Genomic DNA, 18,645 nt, shown 5'->3' with positions numbered 1-18,645 from the left:
TGGGAGTGTCTCTGGTTTTTTATTGTCTCTGAAGTAGACTGTATGTGTCAGCAGTTTATGTGAAGAATGTGTATATTCATGCAAAATTCAAAAGAGATCACAAAACTACTTGGTAGACAGTGAGTTGATATGGCTTGTGCAAGTGATATTTTGTATATGTGTATACAGCCAGTGTACAGTAATTAGCAATAAATAACTGATTAAAACTATTGTTTTAATTTAGAACAATAAATAGCTATATGCTAAGTCAATGATAAAAACTGTTCATTTTCTCTTGTCTACACTGGAAGAGCTGGACACACACTTGTCTTGGTATTTCATATATATATATATATATATATATATATATATATATATATATATATATATATATATATATATATATATATATATATATATATATATATATTTATTATTATTATTATTATTATTATTATTATAAAATCATTGTAAGTGACTCTGTCATTTTATGAGATTTAAGCTTATTCCTTATAACATTTATGACGGGTCTTAAAGCTAGCTTTCCTCCTCTCACACAGCTTTGCCAGTCTTCATTAGTTCTCCTCTTACCGGCTTCATTCTCTTTGGCTAACATCCCACCCAAGGATTTGCTTCTCGAAGAACAATCCACCATCGGGGCGGGAGGCAGGCATTATCTGTCATAAATATTCAGTTTTCCTCTTCAATGCAGCGTCGCTACACATCCTGACACAATATGGGTCATGATACAGTATTCTCCTCAATCACGTCTTAGTGTTCTCATTGAGTAGGGTCTTTTGTCTGTCTCCCTTATGATGGAGTCCACATCCCACTGGTTCCCCTTCCATTGAGAACAGCGCTAATGAGGACAATCCTGTTACGGCCCATCACAGCACGGGCGGTGAGGGAAAGGTCTTAATCAAGCTCTCCAGACCTCGGAAGCTCTGTTCCAAAACCTAGCATGGTGACTCGCTGCCTACTGCCTTTGAAAAAGAGCGAATTTCTGCTCGCACTACTGCGGAGGCAAGACACTGTGGCTCTGTGAGATGTAGTCATCCTCTATGGCTGCTGCAAATGCCTTTTGTGATTCTGGCCATTCATGACAGACGGGAAGGCTCTAGAAACAGGTGTTAGTACAGATGCTGCACTCCCCATGTTAGCTCATACAAGATCCCACTGCAGTGGGAGCACAATAGTGACCTAAGAGACCCTCTGCCAGGCGAGGATGATTGACAGCTATGGCTTGGACGATGGTTGGGGAGGTCATTTGATCCTGGAGGTTTGCCAGAGTGCCCATGAGCTTCTGATGTAGTTCTGGTATTGAGCTATGAAGCTGTTAAGAACATGAAGGTCTTGATGGCAAGTTTAGGCTTTCATTGCAGTGTGCTGATGCTGTGTACGGGGCAGCATCTGTCATTCTGAGATCTAATTACCCCTTATGGTGCCTTCTCTGATGAGATTATGTCAGCATGGTTGATATCTTGGTAGCAGTCATTTGCACCGTATGGATAGACGTCCACCATCACAAAAGAGAATCGGGGTTATCTGATTATTATCTAATTGGGTCTAATTGACATCTGTGAACATATCTGAAGCTGTAACGTGTGTCAAATAATCATGTGTGCTTATATTTTTGGAATACTTGGCCATTCTGTGTTTGCGTGTTTGCGTGTATGCTTGTATGTGTTTTTTTTCTTCTCAATGCGCAACATGTTTGGTAAATGTGTGTGAATCTTCTCACCTAAGCATGTTTCTTTACATGGTATGCTCGCTTTGTCCCTGTTCTCTTGTTTGATTGAGCATGGGTGTGCTGCATGTTGATTACGCCATGGCAGTGCGCAACATCAATCCAGTATCGGCAAGTTTTTCAACTGGCCTGCGCAACCACAATTACTTTTATCCTTTCCTTGTGGCCTGGCCGCATTTGCTGAAAACTTCCTTTTTCGGCGTGCAGTCAGCTGATTTGACCCCCTGCTGGGAGTTTTGATTGGGTCCCAAATCTCTGAGGAGAAAAATCACACCGGGCCAAACGTGTTGCTGTTTTGCAGGACGAGGGCGCTCAGCCCTTGAATCTGTCGTCCAAGCCTAAGGCATCCGAGAGCAAGTCACCCACCTCCCCCGCTTCCCCACAGGTCCCTGCCCTGAAGCTGGGCCCCGGGTCCCTGAAGCACAGCGCCCCCTCCAGCATCGGAGGACCGCCGTCCAGACTCAGCTCCATAGGTACCCACACCTCCACAGTTCATTGCAATTCAATAAACACATAAATCGCAGCATAACCTGCTTAATGTTATTACATATTGCCCTGAACATATCTCTCAAGAGCATTTCCTACTCCCAGGATATGTTTTTCTGCTGGCACAGACTCTTGTATGAGACGGTAATTGATGTTACATTTTTAGGTTTGTAGAATTTAATTTTGCCTGAAGGGCACATTGTCAAACATTTATTAGTCTAAATGGTGGGGGAGAGCTTGTTAAGCAGCTGTGTTTGGAAGCGAAAGAGAGGGAGACAGCGGATGGGAAGGTTTAGCGGCGTTTATTTCTGTTGTTTAGAGGTGCTGAATAGAGCAACACAAGCCTTCCTGACAGGCGCTGAGATTAGACAAGCCTCTTATACAACTCTGTTACCACCCACAGCACAAACAACATACATTAATAACACAATAAAGCAATATTCTCCCCTCCCCACAACAGTTAGCCATTTCAGACTACTTCCCGGTAATCGCTGTGTTTTTCAACAAATCCTGGGATTTAATAGCAGATTAGTGGATTTGCCGCCCAGATGTTTTTTGTTCTGAAAAATGGATTAGGAAGTAAAGTTTTCACTGGAATCCTTTGGAACATGTCTCAGCGAGAGGTTCTTTTAGATCATTAAGTTTGAGAGTGCCGTATGTCCCTTGATTATTCCATCTGGTGCACATCTTTAAAGGCTCAGCAAGTATTGTAATGTCAAAGACATATTCAGAGCCCCACTTAACATGCTGTTTCTAAGTGTATGTGTGTTTACCTGGATGAGTATTTATATTTAAACTTGACAGATCTTTGTACACCCCTTTTTGTGCAATTCCCTCATCTTTCCATCATCCATGTTCTCCACCTCGCTCATCTTTTTGACCTTGCTAAGTGACATCTGTCCTGAGACTTTTCCAGCATGCCCGACCCCATGTGTCCCTTTCTTTTTGTGTCACTGTCACCACGGAAACACAACAGAGGCTGTCAAGTGCTGTGTCCTCTAAGGCCATCACTCTCCCTTGCTTTTTCTCAGAGGCCGAAAAGAAAGTTTTACTCTCAAGATCACTGTAATGTGAAGTGTGAGGTCCTGTTTATGTTTTGAGTTATTATTAAGCTGATATACATCTCTATTTAAACAAGTCATTTTAAATGTAAGAAAATCTCATATCCATCTCTCTCTAGTGGTGTCGGTGCTCTTAATTAACACCTCAGACATTTTTTGACCCCGATTTAAATTGACTGTCAGGAAGTGTGCTGGCTCCCACTCACCCTTTGACCTGTGGCCATTTTAGCAGATTCCCGAGATATGACTTTTAAAAGAGTTCTCCATCATTTCAAATGAAAGCATTTAATCCATCCTATCCAGCATTAGCGACCGGATTAGGCCAGATAAAGACTCATAATCTAGCACAGGTCTTTGTTAGATCTATCCTGGTGAGATAATGCTCCACCACACACACACACACATGCACGAGCCAACAGATGCAGCTAACGGCTTGGGCGGTTAAGCTGCTGAGAATAATACAAATAATAGCCATGAAAAGATGGTTGGAAACATCTTTGATATGCTCGGAGGCAGATGTTGCGGAATGGGCCAAATTAGACTGCTTATGGCTTTAATATAAGTAATCTCTGCTGGGTTTTTTTCCCTCCACTTTTAAGATTTCCATGAGCTTTGGTCTGAATAAAAGCCCACAGAATGGTAGACAGAGACAGATATGAGACAAATGGCACTTTTTAGCAAATCTCTGAATGTATAAATGCAGATTTGTGAGATTTTCATCAGACTTCAGCATCTGTTTTCAACTGGATTTCTTATCCCCCATTTGTGTGTGAGAGAGAGTGTTGCTCTGTTCCAAAATCTAGTGAGCTGCTTACAGAGGCAGCTTTTTAAGGCACAGGCTATCCCAAAAGGTAGACACCTTAAAGGGTTAGTTCACCCAAAATTTTCAGAACACAAATTAAGATATTTTTATGAAATCTGAGAGATTTTATTTGTACTCTATTGAAAGCAACAAAATTACCACATTCAAGGTCCAGAAAAGTAGTAAAAACATCATTAAAATAGTCGACGTGACTACAGTGGTTCAACCTTAATATTATGAAGTGATGAGAACACTTTTTGTGCATAAAAACAAAACAAAAATAACGACTTTATTCAACAAATTTGTCTTTCCCCTGTCATTCTGCTAAGCTATTTATGTTGCAGAGCTTCAGTGTTTAACATCCGAACAACGGCTCAGTATTGGCCAATACTGAACCGTCATTCGGACATAAACAGTAACGACATGAGGGTGAGAAATTAATGACCTAACCCTTAATGAACTAACCCTTAAACCCAATACAGCAGACAAAAATATAGAAATGTTGATAAGTAAACTTTTATTCAATACTATAAAGTATCAATGAAAGACTTAATTTTCCCCAGAATTTGTCTGCTGTAAAGAACATTGTTGCTGCCTATGTAGGCAATAGACAGCGAGGCAGCTCGTTAGGTTTTGGAACAGCTTGTGTCTGAGTGTGTGCGTCAGTGACAGGGTTCTGATGACAGTTTCTGCTGTAAATAAGAATAGAGATTTTTTTTTCAGCTTCACATGATCATGTTATGTATACAGACTTTAGGCAACCACAGATCTCCAACCGGCTTTCATTATTCTAGTACTGCATGTTTAAAGTAGCTGACAGACCATAATGCTAGCTGATTGAATTAAATGTTAATATGCCTGAGAAGTCAATATTTATCTTCCACACTTCTTTTTTCTCTTTGCTTTGAGTGAATGTTAAGAGCTAGTTGTGCCATAGGCAGACTGAGTCATAGAGGTGACAGTCAAATGGTCAGTGTGTGTATGGTAATGTTAACACAAATGCTGATAGGTGACCTCACAGCACGCTCGGTGCTAATGTGTGATGCCCGGAGTGCCAGCAGTGTTTTAGTGTTGGGTGACTTCACTTTAAGTCCATAAATTGAATCAGAAATGTCAGTGGCAAGTACCAAAAAATTTAAATTGATATTATAATGAAATAATTATGCCCATCAATGTGCAAACTTATTAGGGGCATGGCATGAAAATTGATGATTTGGTAAATGCATTTGAAAATAACCGCTTTATATCAAGACACGTTTATGCTTTATCTGTCTGTTGTCTTACAGTCATCTGTCTGTGCTCTGTCTCACTCACACCTGTCATTCTTTCAGACCTTTTGTCATCTATCACCTCTGGCGGCTACCTGAACGACCATGAGGCCGTGACCAAAGCTTTCCAGGAGGCCAGACAGATGAAAGAGCAGCTAAAGAGAGAGCAGCAGGTACTGGACGCCAAAGTAGCGGCAGTCAACAGCCTGAGCCTCAACAATGGACGCTCAGAAAAGGTTTGTTTTACTCTCGTCTTGCATTTACACAGTCAAGTCTGCAGACCCCATCTTGCTCATCACCAATGAACAATGCAAATGAAGTTTAAAAAGATGAAAATACACAAACAGAAGCGTTAATTACAACAGAACGTGTTTATCTCTGAACAAAGTGATTTCCCAAAGCTGTTCTTGTGAAGAGGGGGAGTAGAGGTGACTAAGATCTGAAAGCTCTTTTGTTGTACACGATGGCTATGTCTGGGAGGCAGGCTGAGGGCAGGCAGGGCCCAGTGAACAGAACGCTAATTTTAATGGCGTAGCTGATGCTAATGTGAAGTGACTGGAGTGACTCCTCGGCTACACGGCTAAATTGGGCTTGTTTGCTAAACACACTGGAGTCAGCTGGTCCACGAGCCACAGCAAAGGAAACGCCTTCAACCGCAGATAATAAAACACACTCGCTTTCTGCGGAATTTGCATACAAATGCTTCAAAAAGCAGAGTATGTCAGTAAACAAGCATTAAATTATGGACACTTTTGCCTCGTCCACCGCTAATGGCGTGATTGTGCACATCAGCAGAGGAAGACGCTTGTATATACACAGGTGTCCTTGCTTCCTGATTTTCTCCGCCACACAGAGATTTGGTTTATTTCATAAACCTCTGTGTGTAAACTCATATCAACATCACCAAATACACAGTAGGTAAATGCTTAACAAAAGCATGTTTTTGGATGCGTTGATCTCATCTCTAGCTTAGCACCCGCACGCTCATACTTTGCCGGGGGTTTTTTTCTTCACTTGGTCAGGCTTAGTGACAGTGCTGATTGTTACTAGGTTAATGAAGGTGCATTAGGAATAATCCACATTACTCCCAAACACTCTATCCTTATTATGATTTACCACAGATCAGCTGCACTTTTCCCTGACCACAGCTTTACATCCTCACACACAACTGCCATCCATGCTGCACTTTTGCACATTTAGAGTACAGAGAGGTTATTTTTGATTAAGGCCACACATTCAGATGCTGAGAAAAACAGCAGATTGGTTGCGGTCAATGCGAGGGCAGCACATGAGAAAGAGCTGTTGCAAGCAAAGTTCTCTCCTATATCTGATGCATTTCAGATTGAAAAGGAGCTTTCTTAAAAAAAATAGACCTAATGCCCTTATTTGCTACTTATAGTGTTCTTTGCAGGGTTGTTGGGGAGGGGTATACTTATTTTTATAGAGCATCTGAATAGACAAAAATCTGTAGTGCAGTATGAGTCATCAATATATTTTTTCCATTTTCTTAGAATATAATTTTCAAATGTTCTTTTTTTTTTTTGTCTGTTTAGAAGTACAGTAGGCATATAGTTGGCTTCAAAGATAACAAACTTGGACTAAAAGCCTCAAAACATAATCTTTGAGTCTTTAAAATGGATTGTGGTGGATTGTGCTGAAATGCCACATGGTAAAGTGGCACAGTTGTTCTCTCACTATTTTTTTTTTTTTTCTGTTACTCAACTTTTACCTCCTACGTGACTGAGGTCCACATCAGCCAGCCCATCTGATGTTTGTTTTCCTCTTCAGTCCATTATCTCCTGATTTTAGACAATTACTGTCCCTCTATGTATTAACCTCAACTCTCTGAGAGAGAGTGCACTGCGCTCTTTGAACATATTCCCCAGGAACACATGATGCGGTCAAACCCTGCCTTGTTCCTAAACCCGTTTGTGTCACACTAAGATAAATGGATTGTGGGAGATGAGCAAGGTCAATCATCTATGAGATGGAGTTTTAGCGTCGATCCAAATACGGTTTAGGCCTAGTTAGCCTCTGCTGGTACATGCAAGTAGTCCAGCTTAAAAGCATTTTTATCTAAAATTAGCTATGTATTCTGAAAAAATATAATTTGTGCTAGCAAATATATGTATACAAGGCTAATATTTCATTATAGTGTAGTAGATTTTTCACTAATTTATTAATATAGTAAATATACCTGCAGTTGAGATGAAATGGAGTGTTAACGGATAGCTTTCACCAATATTAAAGACCTTCTTGTGTATAAAGCCAAAGTTTTTGTGTTGTCACATTATCAAACCTGATCATCTCTCTCAGTCTCTCTCTTTGTCTCTCTGGGGAGAGATTCTCTCTCCATTACACATTCATTTAAACCCCACTCACTAACTCAGTCTGAACAATTAAATCTCGATGGCTGCAAAATGGTGTAATGCATTTCATTACAGAGTCGCAGAAGGCCCAGGTCACTCTCTAATGGTGAGGACTCTGTCTGCGAGTGTGTTTTAAATGTAGCGTGGATTCAGGATGGAGTCTAATTGACTAATTAAGCCCCAGATGCAGCTCTGGGGGGGTGACGGGGGGTGTGCATGTTTAGAGAGAGCAGGGGGTGTTGTGTTGAAATATGCAGCCCAGCTACATTAGCCATGTAAATGCATAGTAAATCTCTTTTTATTGGGTGTAATAAATACCCAGGAGGCTGTGCGGTCCAGCCCCGCTCTCATCTCTAGAGCGATCGCGCTCTCTAATGCATTGACCTCGGGGCTAAGCGAGAGAGACAGAGATCGAGTGAGTAAGAGAGGGAAAGAACAAGTGTAAATAGATTGCAGGTGGCATCAGGCTACTCGTATTTGATGGATAAACATTAACTCACATTTTCTTTCTTTTTTTTTTCGTCTGATTCTCTTTCAATGCACTTGATTCATCAGTTCATTGGTGTTTATGCAAATTAATCTGTTGATTTGTCGATTATGAATCTAAATGGATTGGTTGTATATTGTGTGTGTACAGGATAAAGCTGCTCTTGAGAGCCTAAGCCAACAGTTAAAACAACAGTCTGAAGAGAGCAAGTTCACTCACGCGATGATGGACTTTGGCATCAGTGGAGATTCAGATGGTAAGACACTTTTTTTACCGCCCATCATAACTCTCTCTCTCAATTGATTTTATTGTGTTATTAAAAAGTTTGGTTTAAAGTTGTCATTAAATGGAAATTTAAATGTATTTTTGAATGCTTTTTATTGATCTTATTCTGTACAATTCAAGACCAATTTTTTTTCTTTTGGATTTACTTTGTCATACAGAAGACATTGCGAATTTAAAGACACGTTAAAGTTAATGTGAAATAAAAAATAACCCTATTTACATCCCTATAATTTACTTTCGTCTTTATTGTAATCTTGGTGGCTGACGCTACCTGTTTTTTTGTTTTGTTTTTTTTTTAGATTCTGTCTGCAAATTTGCTTTCAATCATCATTTGTTTTTGTTTTTTTATTCAATTGATCACAGCCAAACATATACTTATGTCTTATTTTATGTGTACGGTACATATAAGCATGTTTGTCCCCCCACTTTCCTTCTCCAGGAAGCCCGAGTGTGTCGGACTCACGGATCTTCAGAGAGGCTCGAGGGCGTGGCAGCAGCGAACCGCACATCAAGCGGCCCATGAACGCCTTTATGGTCTGGGCTAAAGACGAGAGAAGGAAGATCCTTCAGGCCTTCCCTGACATGCATAACTCAAACATCAGCAAGATTCTCGGTGAGATAGAGACAGCACCAGTAAATCTCTCCAACCACTTATCTAACCACTTCAGGTTTACTAGCAACGTCTCCGTTTCCAGCTGTGCAATTTTTGACTCAAGGCTTTTGATAGAGATTTATTTTCCATCCAACTTTGATTCACCACACACTATATTCCCTAATAGGCTGAGATTTGTGGGTACATTAAATGTGGGTGGGGCTTAAAGGCTGGCTCCTTTGGGAAGAAATATGCAGTCATCGACAGAGAATCCCCTCTGTTCTTCCTCCTCAACACACACACACACACACAGCCCTCTCCCGCACTGCATTGTGTAACCACCGCCTAATGAATCGCTCTAGAGGGCCGACTCCAACAATGATGATATAATTCATTATGCATTAAACCAGCTCTCCAGTCTGTCTGACATTTTCTCCAGACCTCTGGGATTGTGTTTGACATTTTAAAGAGCTCCTAAGCGTTTTATAACGCCGGAAAATCTGGTTTTAATAAGGCCCCGCTCTCTCAATTGTTAACAGAAGGAGTTTCCCCTTTCCAGCACTGGGTGCATGTCAGGGCCAGTGGTGACAGCTTTTCCCCATTAAACATACAGTAGGACTGTGTAAATTCAACACAGACTCACATACACATACGTATAACACTCTGAACACACATTTGCTGCAGTTTTTGGGACAGTGGCATGTGTACCAGTGTGTAAACGTGTGTGTGTGTGTGTGTATATATATATGTGTTCACACGTCTCTATTAATAAGAATAAAAGAGACAGGCCACAGGTACGCCTGTTGAGATCTGATAATTAGATGGAGTTATGTTAGTGGCCCACTTAACCCGCTGTCACCTGGAATAATGTCGCACGTCACTAGTGTGTATGTGTGTGTGTTTTGGAGGGCAAAGAGCACACTCTATTCTTCTCTGTTTGACATCAGCTCCACTCAAAGCTACTCATTAGACCAAACAAAAACCCTCTCTTACTGCAAAGTGCCAGTTTTTAAGGCTAACGATAGGCACTTAAAAACCATACTGAAGTGTGAGTGTATTAGAGATGTGCAAAATTACATATTTTAAAAATCGAATAGTCACTGGGTTGCCTGAATGATCAGTCAACTACTCTGTCTTAAAGAAGCCCTGTATAATTAGGCTGTTTTGAGTTCACCTGACCCTGCTTTATCACATTTTTATAGGGGACATTTGCATTGGAAAGCTCAAAAATACAACAGCCAAAACAGGACCTTCCAAATGTTTATGGCTGTAGCAGCGATCCCTGCCATTCTGTCTGAATCATAAGTGTGCGTGCATGTGAGGTTCTCTAAACACCTTGTTGTTTCTGCAGGTTCTCGTTGGAAGGCCATGACCAACCTGGAAAAGCAGCCATACTATGAAGAACAGGCCCGTCTTAGTAAGCAGCACCTAGAGAAATACCCGGACTACAAATACAAACCACGGCCCAAACGCACCTGCCTGGTGGATGGAAAGAAACTGCGCATTGGTGAATATAAGGCTATCATGCGCAACCGCAGACAGGAGATGCGCCAGTACTTCACCGTAGGGTTCGTAGTTTCATTAAATAACTTTTACTAATGTAATCTTTTAAAGTCAACATGAAATCAAATGAACCCTGATCAATTCTGTAACACATTCCTGATCTTTCAGTAAGCGATTAATTTGCTCCGCCTATGAAATTACTTTCCTTTTAGTTGACATCAACAAACCCTTTAATTTTTCAACCCCTCCCTTTTTCACTATTGAATCAATTGCCAATAGATTAAATAAAAGTCCTGCATTTTTTCTTGTTAAATATCCAATTTCATATAGTTGGAAGTAAACTGGGTCATCTTGACTAAATTTTGCTAGCATGTATACAACAATCTGACTAATGTTTTCACCCAGGCCCTGCTAACAGATTGTGTGTTTATTGTACTACAGACAGCAGACCCAATTACCCTTGTCCTCAGCGGGCGTTGTGTACCCGGGTGCACTCTCTATGGCAGGAATGCCCTCTCCACAGATGCCCTCTGAGCACTCGAGCATGTCGAGTAGCCCCGAACCAGTCCCGCCCACCAGCCAGCCCTCATACCTCACACACAAAGGGGAGGAGCCTCGTGTGAAGGAGGAGGAGCTCAGAATGGAAGACGGCAACGGCGACGCCTACGATGACTTTGACTATGAAGACGAGGACGGAGACTATGGCAGCGACAGCGAGAATCACATCACTCAGTAAACCTGCCAATCACAGCCATCTCACCAGTCACCTGGCATCTCACGCAAGCAAACTTCATTCCGCCCCCCATACACCGTCCAATCAGGACTCCTCCGGAGCCAAGCCTGATATTCACAGCAAAGCACAGGACCTGTCAATCAAAGTGACTGTTACATGAAAAGGAGGGTCTTGTGAATGAAGTGTAACACTTGCCCTGACTCCCGCTGAGCGAACGTACCGTGGCAAGTTCTTATTGAATCACGAGTAAGCTATGACTACATAGGAAAAATGACCCTTGACTGGTTTGTTATCAAGACATTTATTACTAAGGACCTGTCAGTCGACCCGTCATAGAGACTTTAAAATGGTGGACCTGTTCGTTTCTAAAGAGACACTTTTAAACCGCTTTTTTTTCTTGGTTCTATAATATTCTCACTCAGGTACACAGTGCCAACAAGTGGCTTGTGAATGTGATTTTGTTGTTTTTGTGCTACAGTTTTAATAGAGAAAAAAGACAATTATTTTCCTCTTCACCGTAAAGCACCTGACAGGAGTAAAATGACAAAAATTTCCTATTTTTGTTTTCTCTTCGGCGTGCTATTAGCTGAATCTCTTTCTATCATCCTCACGCCCATGTTCTCTCACTCAAAGATGTCTCTTCTTTTGGACGAAAGGATAGGAAGGGAGGATTCGCGTCCCTTCACTCAGGAGTTTGGACACCGCTGGATGACAGACAATCCCTCCTTCCTCACATCTTTTCCTCTTGACACGCTTTTACTGTTCCTTTCTCCTCCTCTTCTATGGGAACTTTGGATGTTGACGTGTCTCTCAGGTGCGGAGACAAACTTTATGATATAGCACAAAACTTTGTGTTTGGTCAACAGCTGACATGACGATGGTTATCATGGAGAGTGAAGCCTCGAGCAGAATTATTGTACGCGTGCACATTTCTTTGTTTGTTTGTGTGTGTGGATGAATGCGCCTTTTTCTAGGTTTTAAGTTAATTTTTATTACATGTAGACAGTTGATGTGCTGGTCATGTGAACATTAACAACAAAAAAAAACTATAATATTCAAAACGTACGATTCATGCTAGCTGCCAGATCCGTGCGAAAGAAAACCAAACGTTTAATAACACTGCATTTATCTTTCCTTTTCATCCGATCATTCCTTGATCGATTGTTCGTTTGTTTGCGTTTTCCTCATTCTTTCTGTCTTTATTGCCTGTCATTCTCGTTGTCTCCCTGAACAACCTGTTTTTTGTCGTAGCTGGGTGCGGGGAACATTGCACCTCATTCCGAAAGGAAAAGAGGAGATGTGGAGAGAAAATCTCTCTAGAGAAGAGTCTGTGCCTGAATGGCATATTGAAAGAGGAGGAGAATAGAGTTCCCACAAGCCCCAGTGCTCAGCACTCTGTTTTCAAAAGACAGCTCTGAGAGAAACCAGGGATCTCCGCACAAGACAAGCACGAGTGTGCGTTTCAATCAGCACCCCTTAATATATCTCGCATCTCTCCTCCTCCACAGGGGTTTGTGTTGTCTCTCTCTTCCCTTTATTTCCCACACTTTTTTCCATCTATCACTCCGTTTATCAGTGCAGAGGAGTCTCCGAGCCGTGCCATCAGTCATCCACTCTCTGTGTGGCTCTGACTGACCCACTCCATCTTACTGCACCTGTGTGGCTGCTTTTGGCACGGAGACAGCATTTGATTGACGGCTGCCCTAACTGTAACTACTCTGCCAGCCTTTCTCTGGCCTGGTGTGGGCATAAGCGGGCAGCTGGATGAGAGTGAGAGACAAGCTGTTAGGTGAACAGCAGCCAGACTCCAACCATTAATATCTGTTTTTTGTCCCTTTACATCTACCTGAAAGCTGTCCACTCGCAACACATATCAAATCATATATTCCTATTGCACACATATAACTAAAAACATATTCGACTTTTCTGGCCTACTTGAGATTTTTTTGACGAAAAATGTTATAGGTACTCAGACGCCTGCAGTGCTAGCCAAGTGATGACCGAACGCATTTTGCGCGCACGTCTTTCTCTAGTTGATTCGGTTCGATGAGGTCCAGTCCTGTCTGTTGTTTGTATTTATGTTCTGCCTCCATGTCAACGTCACTCTGCTGTCGAGGTTGGGAGGAGCCGTTTCAGACTCTGCATGTCAATGTTTTAGTTTGTATTTGCAAATACTGTATTTTATTTTCATTAAAACTGCCTCTAGTGTAATAATATTATTAACAATAATTATAAGAATAGGCAGCATTTCCTAAGTTTAGTAAGTTATGTACAGTATAATTTATTATTTTCATCCAGTTGGATTTTTTTTTTTTTTTTTTTTATGATCGTATGGAAACTGCGCTTGATGAAGCATTATATTTAGCTGGGTAGGTATTTAGATCTAATTATTATGTTCAATATTCTGTTTTTTGTTTTCTTTTTTTTTTATTATTTGTTCTTGTTTTTTTGTTGAATTAATCCTGTTCTGACGCTGGTATATTCTCTGAGAAAGTGGTCACGGTGAACTGCTGATATGAAGGAAAAGAGACATTTCTCTTTTTTTCATTTTCTTTTTCTCCTCCGTGCATCATTCATGAACTCCAAACACATTACTTAAAGCACTAGGACTCTGGACATTCGGAGACAAACATAAGAAGAACATGATATTTTTATTTGTAATGGTTTATGTATAATGTGAAGTTTCCTATCTGTTAATTCTCTTTTACTTTTACTGAAGATAAAGAAAACAGCTATATTATACCCCAATTGTTATTGAACAGAAAGAGCGGCGTGGATCTTGTTTACTGATATTTGTCATCCTCTCCCTTATGTTTCATTGGAACATCATTGGTTTAGATGAATACATTTGTTTACCTATTGTGTCAAATTACAGTTCAGGGTTACAGTACACAGCACCTAACCCTTAAAAGGATAGTTCACCCCAAAAATGATGAAATTTTGCCAAAACCTGTATGACTTACCTTCTTCTGTAGAACACAATAGGAGACGTTTAGCAGATGCTCCGAGCTGCTCTCTTCCATACAGTAAGAGTGGATGGGGACCAGGGGCTCTGAAGCTCTGAAAAGAAAAAGAAAAACACCATAAAAGTGGTACATAAAACTGTACTTCTCTGAAGCCATATAATAGCTTTGGGAGAGAAACAGACTGAAAAGTCACTATTCACTGAAAATCTTGCTTGAGCACCATGGTCACCATTCAGTTCTTTGTATGCAAAAGAGCAGCTTGGACAATTTGCAAAACATCTTTTGTGTTTCACAAAAGGAAAAAAGTGAAACGGGTTTAAAAGACAAGGTGGCGGGTGACCATTCCTTTTAATCAGAAGACATGGCCTTTCTAAAATGGCGATCGGATTGTCTGATTCCAGTGAAGCTCCATTGAATGGCCATATTAGATGTTTTTATCTACAGGATTGTTTTAGCTCCACACTATGTCTCCCTCTGTCAATCAAGCTCACTATAGTGACATCACAATCACACCTTGTCAGATAACGAAAGTCACAATCACAGAATAGCCACCATCTGGTGTGACCATGCTTTAAACAATAATTCCCACAATCATATCAATTGATAGAGACACGTATGCTGGAGAAAGGACTGGCTGGTTTAACGTACAAGGTCATGTTCTGTCAACTAATTATTTGTCGGCATGGTAACCTCATGGTCTTTATGAACACATACTCTGATGATGGCCTGTATTATGAACAATAATTGATAAGACAATCAAAGTCATGTGTGGAGCTCAAAACAATGTTAAATGACAACAAACAAAAAGTACTTAGAAACTTACCATTTCAACTTGAAAATCGAGAAAGATAATTATGTAAATATAGCATAGAGTTATAGATTTATATTTTGTTCATAACACAGTGTAATATAAGTTGTATATTTCTTTCTCTCTTTTATTGATGTTATTCATGCCACAATAAAAGCAAGAGTTACTGTACTCTTATGGAAAAAAGAAAAAAAAAGCAAGCCGTGGGTTACCACCATCTGTTCTAAGTTGACGTTTTTCAGTATTACTGCCAGTCAAGGCTCAAATAAAAACAGCAACGTGTTCTGTATCTCTACTGTGTGTCTGTGGCTCCTTTTTCTGCCCTACTGCAACTCACCAACTCCATAATTAAACTCTAGCACTGTTAGATGACAGTCCAGAACTGCCAAAAAACACCACACTGCACACTAAATACTATCTACTCTTACTTGCCAACATATGAAGCAATCACTAGATTTTTAGGCCAAACAAAGGGAATTCCCAGCACCGAACGTCATTGTATGAGTCTGGAATCACACTGGACAGTAGGACACCTGCTGAGATTACAAATATTTGTAGAAGAGTCTTCATGAATTACACAGTATTGTTAACAAATCTTAAAGGTTTGTCTTGATCACTCACCCTCAAGTAGGTGGTCACAGATGTTATATCATTAGAAAATACTTTCATACCAGACTTTCTAAACCACTAATTTCAATTAGAAATAATATTTGTGCCACAAATCAAAAAATTGCCCAGTGTTATCATACAATTACAGCATCCATAGCAATAAAAATTCCACTTTTATGTGCGCATAGAGTATGTCTGGATTAGATTTTTGTCAAAATAAGGTTCTGGTGCTGCCCTCAAAAGAGGATAACAGTAGGATTTTGGAAGTAAAAATCGCATTTATTTTCAGGGTCCCTACACATTTTCCATTTCAAAATTCCATACTTTTCCATACTCAAATTTCCAGACCTTCCAAACGATTTCTGCCATTGGTAAGCCTCGGTCTCCTTTTCTATGTTTTCTCTTTTACATGTATGTAGTCCGGGTCCTACAGTCTTTTAGTGATTTTTAAATTAGTGTTTGATTGTTGAAGTTTTGTATTTAGTAATCACGTCTAGGCCCTTCTCTTCCTAAAACCACGTACCAGTGTGACTTTTGTTGGGGATTAATCTACAAGTACTAATATATTCCCTGTTTAACAGGGTGGCGTAGTGACTTACATAACGCTACATAAGTGTAAATATTTAATTTCTCTATTAAATCGATACATTTATTTTATAGACATCCTTCTGTGATTTATCCATTCTGGTCAATGTTTGCTCTGTTGTCGGTATTAGTTGTTGGTATCGAAGCATATCTATAGAGTTGCCTATGAGTACGAGTAGCCCAAACGAGTCCAGTATGATAGTTTCTGTAATATTTTAGTAATGTAGGACTTTCTAAACATATGTGCAAAGTGAAGAGAAGTGAAAAAAGTGATGTGTATGAACTAAATAGTTGTAGGGGGGTCTGGGGGCATCCTCCCCCAGGAGAAGATTTTTGTGATTTCAACATTTAAACGAAGCATTCTGGTGCACTCTGACAAGAAAATAAATGGAAAAAACAACATTTGCTTCAAGTAAAATTAAATAAATAAATAAAAATAAATTGAGACTAGGGCTGTGCATTGACAAATTTCACAACTCAATGCGATTTTGATTCAGAAGCTTGCGATTTGATTTTGATTTGATTCAGTATTTGTTAATTTGGGGCCTATTTGTACATGGCAAATTTCCTCAAAGAAAAAAAAACAATGCTGTAAACTGTACAGGGAACCACAGCTGGTACATCATTATAATAATAGGTTAAAATGGATTTGTAAGCTACTTACATATAGGCTAAATTACACATAAGGAAGTTTTTATAATATTTTTTTAATAAATCTTTAATGTCAATTATTTTTCTACTCTTTTTTTTATGAAGGCTAAACATTTAAATGGTGGCTGTCATAAAATGGATTTATACATTCAATATTGAAGCACATGTTAAGTACAAATACAATGAATATGCAATACATAGTGCATATTTTTAGCAAAATGCTCCTCTCAAAGTTAATTTTTGTAGTTAAATAACGAGTTTTTGGACATTTAATGGCTTTTAAAAGCTTGTAAAAACATTTTTACAAGCTATTTTATTTGAAACACTGATTGATCAATTGCATGTGACATGATACAGATTTCGGTAAGTTGTACAGCATATTTCAACATACCTTTGGAAGTTCATTTATGTTTATTTTGTGTTGTAACTAGTAAAGCGGATGAGATGGTTGGTTCAAAAGTGCTATAGCGATCTATCACGCCACAGAGCAGAGAGCACCAAGAAAGATTGCGACTCACTCCAGATTATGGGAAAGTAGCCCATTTTCGATTCTTGTGAGAATCCTGTGACAAGCACACACTCGCCCCGAAAAAAACTCTTTGGATCTAAACGATTCACATAAATTACGTATTTTGATTCAAAATGGCTAATTTTGCCAAAAAGTGACTAGTTTGCAGGTATGATAAATTAGAAAACTGAATAGAGCCAATAGTCTGGAAACACAAATATTTTTCCATACTCTGATTTCTTTTTTCCATACTTTTCCAGACTTGGAAATTACTCAAATCAAATTCCATACTTTTCCATACTTTTCCAAACCGCGTAGGAACCCTGTATTTTATATACACTGCGGTTCAAAATTAATAAGTCTTTTATGCTCACCAAGGCTGCATTTATTTGATTAGAAATACCAAAAAATATATATATTTTGAATTATTACAATTTAAAAAGAACTCTTTTCTATTTGAATACCTTTTAAAATGTAATTTATTCCTGTGATGTCAAAGTTGAATTTTCAGCATCATTACTCCAGTCTTCAGTGTCACATGATCCTTCAGAAATCATTCCGATATACTGAGTTACTGCTCAAGAAACATATCAATGAAAACCATTGTGTAGATTTTTTTTTTCAGGATTCTTTGATGAATAAAAAGTTCAAAAGAACAGCATTTATCGGAAATAGAAAACTTTTGTAAGCAATTTCTACACTACCGTTCAAAGTTTGGGGTCAGTAAGAGTTTTGTAAAGAAATTAATACTTTTATTCAGTAAGGATGCATTACATTTATCAAAAGTTATAGTAAAGACATTTATAATGTTACAAAAGATTATATTTGCAATAAATGTTGTTCTTTTGAACTTTCTATTCAACAAAGAATCCTGAAAAAAATGTACACAACTGTTTTCAACATTAATAATAATAAAAAATGTTTCTTCAGCAGCAAATCAGCATATCAGAATGATTTCTGAAGGATCATGTGACACTGAATACTGGAGTAATGATGCTGAAAATTCAGCTTTGCTACATTTTACAACATATTTAAATAGAAAACAGTTATTTTAATAATACTTCACAATATTACTGTATTTTTAATTAAATAAATGCAGCCTTGGTGAGCATAACAATTTTCTTTTTTCTTTTCTTTTTTAAATGAATTTATGTTTTTATGTTGTAGCATATCTGATTTGATTATGTCACTGCTTCATGTGATTCA

At 39.2% G+C, this 18,645-nt stretch overlaps 1 protein-coding gene across 7 annotated transcripts in view; it reads left to right on the top strand.

Annotated features, from left to right (window-relative positions):
- Nucleotides 1-15,381, top strand: part of sox5 (SRY-box transcription factor 5) — a 193,393-nt gene extending 178,012 nt beyond the window's left edge. For 6 of the 7 annotated variants that reach the window (XM_067391917.1, XM_067391918.1, XM_067391920.1 and 3 more), the window contains 6 exons: nt 2,028-2,199; nt 5,407-5,579; nt 8,350-8,455; nt 8,924-9,097; nt 10,428-10,644; nt 11,021-15,381. In XM_067391917.1, the coding sequence (XP_067248018.1) occupies nt 2,028-2,199; nt 5,407-5,579; nt 8,350-8,455; nt 8,924-9,097; nt 10,428-10,644; nt 11,021-11,315 (1,137 nt within the window). In that variant the 3' untranslated portion in view covers nt 11,316-15,381. The remainder of the gene's footprint in view (nt 1-2,027; nt 2,200-5,406; nt 5,580-8,349; nt 8,456-8,923; nt 9,098-10,427; nt 10,645-11,020) is intronic. The other variant, XM_067391921.1, reaches the window with a different exon arrangement.
- The last annotated feature ends 3,264 nt before the right edge of the window (nt 15,382-18,645 follow it).

The sequence above is a fragment of the Chanodichthys erythropterus genome, chromosome 8 (genome assembly GCF_024489055.1).
Source record: "Chanodichthys erythropterus isolate Z2021 chromosome 8, ASM2448905v1, whole genome shotgun sequence".
In the NCBI taxonomy this organism is placed as follows: Eukaryota; Metazoa; Chordata; class Actinopteri; order Cypriniformes; family Xenocyprididae; genus Chanodichthys; species Chanodichthys erythropterus.
The sequence above is the reverse complement of the archived record's forward strand: the minus strand, read 5'-3'. Positions and strand labels throughout refer to the sequence as shown.